The 8597-nt window shown below is 44.2% G+C and overlaps 1 protein-coding gene across 1 annotated transcript; it reads right to left on the reverse strand.

The window, feature by feature from the left end:
* Positions 1-4557: 4557 nt before the first annotated feature.
* Positions 4558-8150, reverse strand: gpr19 (G protein-coupled receptor 19). The gene is made up of 2 exons (XM_034227898.1): positions 6099-8150; positions 4558-5652 (listed from the first exon to the last, which is right to left on the reverse strand). The coding sequence occupies exons 1-2, from the start codon at positions 6450-6452 to the stop codon at positions 4798-4800; spliced, it is 1209 nt and encodes a 402-aa protein (XP_034083789.1). The 5' UTR covers positions 6453-8150; the 3' UTR covers positions 4558-4797.
* Positions 8151-8597: the final 447 nt, after the last annotated feature.

Raw genomic sequence — 8597 nt, forward strand, 5'->3', positions numbered from 1 at the left:
GCGTGCAATGATTTTGCCTCCTTTTTCACTGACAAAATTCAGAAAATCAGACAAGCAGTCAGTGCCTCTGCATCAGGAACAGCAAATGTTTTGTCTCTGTGTCCACCTAATATCAATTCAAACACCATGACACAATTCCATCAGATTAATGATAAAAACCTAGAGGACATTATTCAACTTCTGAAATCCTCCTCCTGCTGCCTTGATATTATTCCAACAGGATTTTTCAAAGATGTTTTGCCTTGCATGGCCTCAGATCTACTTCATATAGTAAACAAATCTCTTCACTCAGGTGTTTTTCCACAGGCCCTGAAAACTGCAGTCATTAAACCGCTCTTAAAAAAGAATAATCTAGATGCTTCAGTAATGAACAATTACAGGCCCATATCAAACCTCCCATTTCTAGGTAAAATCATTGAAAAAGTTGTTTTACAACAGTTGAGTAATTTCTTGCATTTAAATAACTGTTTTGATGTGTTCCAGTCAGGCTTTCGTCCAAACCACAGCACTGAGACTGCTCTTGTAAAGGTCTTCAATGACATCCACTTAAACACAGACAGTGGCAGAACTTCAGTGTTAGTATTATTAGATCTCAGTGCTGCGTTGACACTGTTGACCACAGCATATTACTAGACCGACTGGAAAACTGGGTGGGACTTTCGGAAACAGTTCTAAATTGGTTTGAATCCTACTTAAAGGACAGAAACAACTTTGTTTCTATAGGTAAATACACATCTGAGTTGACAAATATGACATGTGGGGTTCCTCAAGGCTCCATCTTGGGGCCTCTTCTCTTTAACATCTACATGCTACCACTGGCTCAGATAATGAAGAACAACAAAATAAGTTACCATAGCTATGCAGATGACACACAAATTTACATAACAATTTCACCAGGAGACTAAGCTCCAGTTCAAACACTGAGTAAGTGCATTGAACAAATCCATGACTGGATGTGTCAGAACTTTCTCCAATTAAACAAAGATAAAACTGAGGTAATGGTTTTTGGAGCCAAGGCAGAACGTATAAAAGTTAGCGCTGAGCTTCAGTGTGCAATGTTCAAAACAACAGATAAAGCCAGAAATCTAGGTGTAGTCATGGACTCTGACCTGAGTTTCAACAGTCACATTAAAACAGTTACTAAATCAGCCTACTATCACCTAAAGAATATATCTAGGATTAAAAGACTAATGTCACAGCAGGATCTGGAGAAACTTGTCCATGCTTTTATCTTCAGTAGACTCGACTACTGCAATGGTGTCTTCACAGGTCTCACTAAAACATCTATTAGGAAGCTGCAGCTGATTCAGAACGCTGCTGCTCGAGTCCTCACTAACACTAAGAAAGTGGATCACTCCTGTTCTGAAGTCTTTACACTGGCTTCCTGTGTGTCAAAGAATAGATTTCTAAATACTGCTGCTGGTTTATAAAGCACTGAATGGTTTAGGCCCAAAATACATTTCTGACCTCCTGCTAAATGATGAAGCATCCAGATCTCTCAGGTCTTCAGGGACTGGTCAGCTTTCTGTCCCCAGAGTCAGAACTAAACATGGAGAAGCAGCGTTCAGTTATTATGCTCCAAATATCTGGAACAAACTCCCAGAAACCTGCAGGTCCGCTGCAACTCTGACTACTTTTAAATCCAGGCTAAAGACTTTTCTTTTTGTCGCTGCTTTTAATTGAACTATTCATATCTTAGACTGCACTGTAACTTTTATCCATGTATTTTTTCTTTTAATGTTTATTTTATTAGCTTTTCTTTTTAATGACTGATTTTAAATGCCATTTTCTTAATCTCTTTCATTTTTTGTAAAGCACTTTGAATTGCCTTGTGTTGAAAAGTGCTATATAAATAAACTTGCCTTGCCTTACTTTTAAAATCGTGCTATGCAACACGAAAAAAAAAGGGGCAAATCGTGTTGGTGAACACGAATCAATAGATAAAAAATCGTGTTGGTGAACACGAAATGCCCCTTTGAGACTGGGTTGTATTTCATGGAGAGTTTTATAAACACAGCGCTAGTCTCCATTAGTCTTTATTGGACATATTTAAAATCAGCTGAACAAACCGTATGGAGTTTTGTTAGCGCCCCTAATGTAGCTGAGCAGATAATGTCAACATACGGCTAGTAGCGTAGCCACCAATAACGTTAGCTTCTACCACAAACATTACGGCAGGAAATCAGATACAACACTGAGAGAACACAAACCTGTCAAAACAACCCGTCAAAATACAACACAGAAATAAATACAGGTTGAAATCTGAAGTATCAAAGGAGCTGTTCGCCCCCCCAACAACGGCCCAAATACAAACTAAACACGGTGTCTGTGAGATCTGTGAACGCAGGGTTAGCACGTTAGCACTGAGCTAGCTTTACCGGCCAACACCGATGTTGTGTTTTACCCTCCTGTCGTGTTCGGGTCAAATCTGACCGATTTACTGCTTTCTTTGTAAATAAATGATGTGTTTTACATTCGAAGGCCTCGTGGAGTCATCTGAACATCTGAACTGATACACTTTCATTGAATTTAAGGTTTAGTCAACTTTGTCACACCTGTTAGTAACTCTGATGATGTTCCTCCATCAGATACACAACCACAAATCAACAAAACGTTAATTTAGTAAAGCGTCTTCAGAGTCTATTCTCCTGTATATCGACTGCAGGTATTCATGTGAACGGTATCTGAGACACTGTTCACATCGTAAAGGGTTTCAAACGACATCTGGTGCCTATTCTGCAAAATCCTCTTCTTCATGTCTCTTCTACATCAACATGTGTCCCCTCTTCTTCATGTCTCTTCTACATCAACATGTGTCCCCTCTTCCTCATGTCTCTTCTTCATCAACATGTGTCCCCTCTTCTTCATGTCTCTTCTACATCAACATGTGTCCCCTCTTCTTCATGTCTCTTCTACATCAACATGTGTCCCCCTCTTCTTCATGTCTCTTCTACATCAACACGTGTCCCCTCTTCTTCATGTCTCTTCTACATCAACATGTGTCCCCTCTTCTTCATGTCTCTTCTACATCAACATGTGTCCCCTCTTCTTCATGTCTCTTCTACATCAACACGTGTCCCCTCTTCTCATGTCTCTTCTACATCAACACGTGTCCCCTCTTCTTCATGTCTCTTCTACATCAACATGTGTCCCCTCTTCTTCATGTCTCTTCTACATCAACATGTGTCCCCTCTTCTTCATGTTCTCTTCTACATCAACATGTGTCCCCTCTTCTTCTGTCTCTTCTACATCAACAGTGGTCCCCTCTTCTTCATGTCTCTTCTACATCAACATGTGTCCCCCTCTTCATGTCTTTCTACATCAACATGCTGTCCCCTTCTTCTTCATGTCTCTTCTACATCAACATGTGTCCCCTCTTCTTCATGTCTCTTCTTCAATCAACACGTGTCCCCTCTTCTTCATGTCTCTTCTACATCAACACGTGTCCCCTCTTCTTCATGTCTCTTCTACATCAACATGTGTCCCCTCTTCTTCATGTCTCTTCTACATCAACATGGGTCCCCTCTTCTTTCATGTCTCTTCTACATCAACATGTGTCCCCTCTTCTTCATGTCTCTTCTACATCAACATGTGTCCCCTCTTCTTCATGTCTCTTCTACATCAACATGTGTCCCCTCTTCTTCATGTCTCTTCTACATCAACATCTGTCCCCTCTTCTTCATGTCTCTTCTACATCAACATGTGTCCCCTCTTCTTCATGTCTCTTTCTTCACTCAACATGTGTCCCCTCTTCTTCATGTCTCTTCTACATCAACATGTGTCCCCTCTCTTAATGTCCTCTTCTACATCAACATGGTGTCCCCCTCTTCTTCATGTCTCTTCTACATCAAAATTGTCCCTCTCTTCATGTCTCTTCTAATCAACATGTCTCTTCTACATCAACATCTGTCCCTCTTCTTCATGTCTCTTCTACATCAACATGTGTCCCCTCTTCTTCATGTCTCTTCTACATCAACATGTGTCCCCTCTTCTTCATGTCTCTTCTACATCACATGTGTCCCCTCTTCTTCATGTCTCTTCTTCATCAACATGTGTCCCCTCTTCTTCATGTCTCTTCTACATCAACATCTGTCCCCTCTTCTTCATGTCTCTTCTACATCAACATGTGTCCCCTCTTCTTCATGTCTCTTCTACATCAACATGTGTCCCCTCTTCTTCATGTCTCTTCTTCATCAACATGTGTCCCCTCTTCTTCATGTCTCTTCTACATCAACATGTGTCCCCTCTTCTTCATGTCTCTTCTACATCAACATGTGTCCCCTCTTCTTCATGTCTCTTCTACATCAACATGTGTCCCCTCTGTGGAAAGAGACTCTGAAAGTTTCAGGAACAAAGATTCTCTCTCTTTTTGATCCATTTCTATAAAAACCTGTCTGAAAATGAGCTGATCAGATTTTGACCACGTTATGATGTCATAACGATGTGTTGTCTTGTGTCACCATTAGCCAATCAGCAACCAAGGTACCCCCCCCCCCCTCCTTATCACCTGAATCTCCTCCTAGAGCACCATTGAGTTCTTTGTAACCAAATCTCTCTCAGAGGGGCGTGGGGAGGGGCTCCTTATTTTCATCTGAAGTAACAGACAGAGAATCAGCACTTTGGAAACAGGGCTGAAACAGAGGGGATTATGGGTAATGCTGCAATGATCTGTTTGGTGTTTCAACCAATCAGAGACAGGCTCTGGATATATCTGAGAGCTGTGATACATTGATGAAGAGGAGGAGGATGATAGGGGAGCTTTACATAATTTGTTTTTAGACAAAAGTGTTCGGGGGGTTAGCGTTTGAGCTCCAGGCGACTTTCTTCCCCTTCGCCTCCCGACCAAACGCATCGTAAACCGAGTCCCTGGCCCCCCGTCTTGTTCTGGACGGGGATCTCCACGACCCCGATGTAGTTCTTTTTGGCGACTCGAGAGCTGGCGGTGATGGTGTAGGCGTTACTGCGGTAGCACTTCATGGAGGACATGCAGAAGGTCTCCCTCATGCCCCTCCTGAAGTTGGCGTTGTAGACGGAGTACAGCGTGGGTTTGGAGGCCGTGGAGCTGAAGGAGATCCAGGCGATGGCGGTGAAGAAGAGCAAACCCTGACGACTGTTCGATTCCCTCGGGTGCCACAGCTGGGCGATGTAGAAAGGCGTCCAGGTGAGGAAGAACACCGAGTTCAGCATCAGGAACATCTTGATGGTCTTCACTTTAGTCCGCGGCACAATGTTCATCGTGCGTCGAACCGTGTGTCCGTCGGCGCTGATTCTCCAGATGTAGCGTACCACTCGTTGGTAGAAAGACACGATGAGCACCGCGGGAACAAGGAAACCGAACAGAAGGTGGATGGAGGCGTAGCACAATCCGCCCCAGCTGTCCGGGAGGAAGAAGAAGTCACAGTGTGTGCTGTCGGTGGATCCGTAGAAGAAGAAGCAAGGCGACACGAAGGCGGCGTCGAACAGCCACGACGCCGCGATCATCTTCTTGGCTTTCTCCCGCGACACCTTGAAGCTCAGCGGGTACAGGATGGTGTAGAACCGGTCCACGGAGATGCTCAGCAGGACGTACACCTGCACGCCGGGGCACAGGTGCTGCAGGTATCGAACCGCCTTACATGCAGCGGCGCTCAGCGGCCATCGACCCGACGCCACCTGTAATTCAATTCAATTCAAATGTATTTAATCAGCCCAGTATCACAACACACATTTGTCTCAGAGGGCTTCACGAAACTACAAACATATCTGAGACAAGAGTACAATTACACGATAAATGTCTCCCCCCACCACACACACACACACACACACACACACACACACACACACACACACACACGCGCAGACACACACACACACACACGCACACACACACACACCACACACACGCGCACAGACACACACACACACACACACACACATGCACGCACACACACACACATGCACGCACACACTCACACACACACACACACACACACGCACACACACACACACACACACACACACCACACACACACACACACACACACACACACACACACCACACACACTCTCTTATCTGAGACTCCAGTCAAATGAGAGATGAAAGTGAGAACCCCACTGACCTGTAAGAGGATGAAAGGCGCCCAGCCGAGGCTCATCAGCAGGTCGGCGCACGCCATCGACACCACGAAGTAGTTGGTGGTGGATTGAGTCCTGCGGCTGCGATGGATGACCAGACACACAAGGGCGTTCCCCAGGATGGAGACCAGCCAGAGGAGCCCGAACCCCAGGCTCAGGACGGCCACCTCGCCCGGCGTCAGCTCATCGGCGGCGGTGGCGTTCCCCTCCAGGCTGCAGAGGGGGGTTGTGGGTAACGTTGTGGCGTTCTCCCTCTCAGAGAAGTTAAGGGACATCTGATAGGTGAGATACGGAGAGTACAGGGAGGGGCTGACTCTGTTTGAAGAGGAGAACACCATCGCTACACCGAGAGGAGCTGGGGACACAACGCACAGTCAGCTTTAGTATCAGTCTTCCAGTGTGTGTGTGCAGACAGATCCAAACACCGTGTCCCACAATCCTGAGGAGTACAAAGATATAACTAAATATATACAAAATAACAGTCACTTCAATATCTTTGGAAACAGAGCCAGCATCAGGACGATCATGATCTTCACAGAGCTCTCAACGACTGGATATTCACCCATTGGCCGTTAGTACAGACAGAAAGTGGGTCAGGCAGGTAGGAGATAATCAGGTTTAAACTGTATGTTAGTTTGTAGAGAGGAACGTTGGCAGGTAGTGGTTTGTTAGCCGGCTCATTGGTGGGTTGGTCGGTAAATGTTTCTTTGTTGGTCGATTTGTAGCTAGGTTAGTAGATGTTATAGCTAGTTAGTTAGTCGGTTGATTGGTATGTTAGTAAGTAGATAGGAAGGTGGGTTGGTTAGTCAATGTTATTTTGGTTGATTGCTATGTACTTGCTTTATCAGTCGATTGCTAGCTTGGTCAGTAGCTAAGAAGGTTGGTTGTTAGATAATTGGTTAGTCATTTGATTGGTAGGTTGGTTAGTAGATAGGAAGGTTGATTGGTAGGTTGGTTAGTAGATAGGAAGGTTGGTTGGTAGGTTGGTAAGTACATAGGAAGGTTGGTTGGTAGGTTGGTAAGTACATAGGAAGGTTGGTTGGTAGGTTGGTTAGTAGATAGGAAGTGTGATGAAAACTTCTGTGTTGCAATGTTGAGGTGGAATGAAGGAGACTGGATCGTCGTTAGCCAAAGCACTGAGAGTTTATTTACAAGTACATTTAATACAGCCGGGGAGATTTCTTAGTTTCACACATCCCTGTGGTCTACCAAGTCATCTCTGACACAAAGAAAGACACAGCCCGCCTCAACATTAGAAGAGGCGGAGCCATCAGAAACCCGCGTTTTACCTAATCAATAGCAGATGTGAGACAATAATCTGTTTGTCTCGCAAACTGCATGCAGGCAGGGACCCTTCCCCCACAGGAAAGGGGAGAAGCTTTTGACCTGTGACCTCAACTTACAGAGAGGAGCTTTGACTTTAATACAAAGAATGTTTGCAATATCACAGATTCTAAGAAAAGATAAGAAACTCTATAATCAAGATCAGATTAAAATATTCTCTTATAGGAAGGTTGATTGGTAGGTTGGTTAGTAGATAGGAAGGTTGGTTGGTAGGTTGGTAAGTACATAGGAAGATTGATTGGTAGGTTGGTAAGTAGATAGGAAGGTTGATTGGTAGGTTGGTTAGTAGATAGGAAGATTGATTGGTAGGTTGGTAAGTGCATAGGAAGATTGATTGGTAGGTTGGTAAGTAGATAGGAAGGTTGATTGGTAGGTTGGTTAGTAGATAGGAAGGTTGATTGGTAGGTTGGTAAGTACATAGGAAGGTTGATTGGTAGGTTGGTTAGTAGATAGGAAGGTTGATTGGTAGGTTGGTAAGTAGATAGGAAGGTTGATTGGTAGGTTGGTAAGTACATAGGAAGGTTGGTTGGTAGGTTGGTTAGTAGATAGGAAGGTTGATTGGTAGGTTGGTTAGTAGATAGGAAGGTTGATTGGTAGGTTGGTTAGTAGATAGGAAGGTTGATTGGTAGGTTGGTAAGTAGATAGGGAAGGTTGATTGGTAGGTTGGTAAGTAGATAGGAATGTTGATTGGTAGGTTGGTTAGTAGATAGGAAGGTTGGTTGGTTAGTAGATAGGAAGGTGATTGGGTAGGTGGAAGTAGATAGGAAGGTTGATTGGTAGGTTGTTAGTAGATAGGAAGGTTGATTGGTAGGTGGTAAGTAGATAGGAAGGTTGGTTGGTAGGTGCGAAGTACATAGGAAGGTTGATTAGTAGGTTGGTAGTAGATAGGAAGGTTGTTGGTAGGTTGGTAAAGATAGATAGGAAAGGTTTGATTGGTAGGTTGGTAGTTAGATAGGAAGGTTGATTGGTAGGTTGGTAGTAGATAGGAAGGGGATTGTAGGTTGGTTAGTAGATAGGAAGGTTGGATTGGTAGGTTGGTTAGTAGATAGGAAGGTTGATTGGTAGGTGTAGTAGTAGATAGGAAGGTCTGATTGGGAGGTTGGTAGGTTAGGTAGATGGTAGGGGGAGTTGGGTAGGTG

This window comes from Gymnodraco acuticeps, unplaced genomic scaffold (genome assembly GCF_902827175.1).
Source record: "Gymnodraco acuticeps unplaced genomic scaffold, fGymAcu1.1, whole genome shotgun sequence".
NCBI lineage: Eukaryota > Metazoa > Chordata > Actinopteri > Perciformes > Bathydraconidae > Gymnodraco > Gymnodraco acuticeps.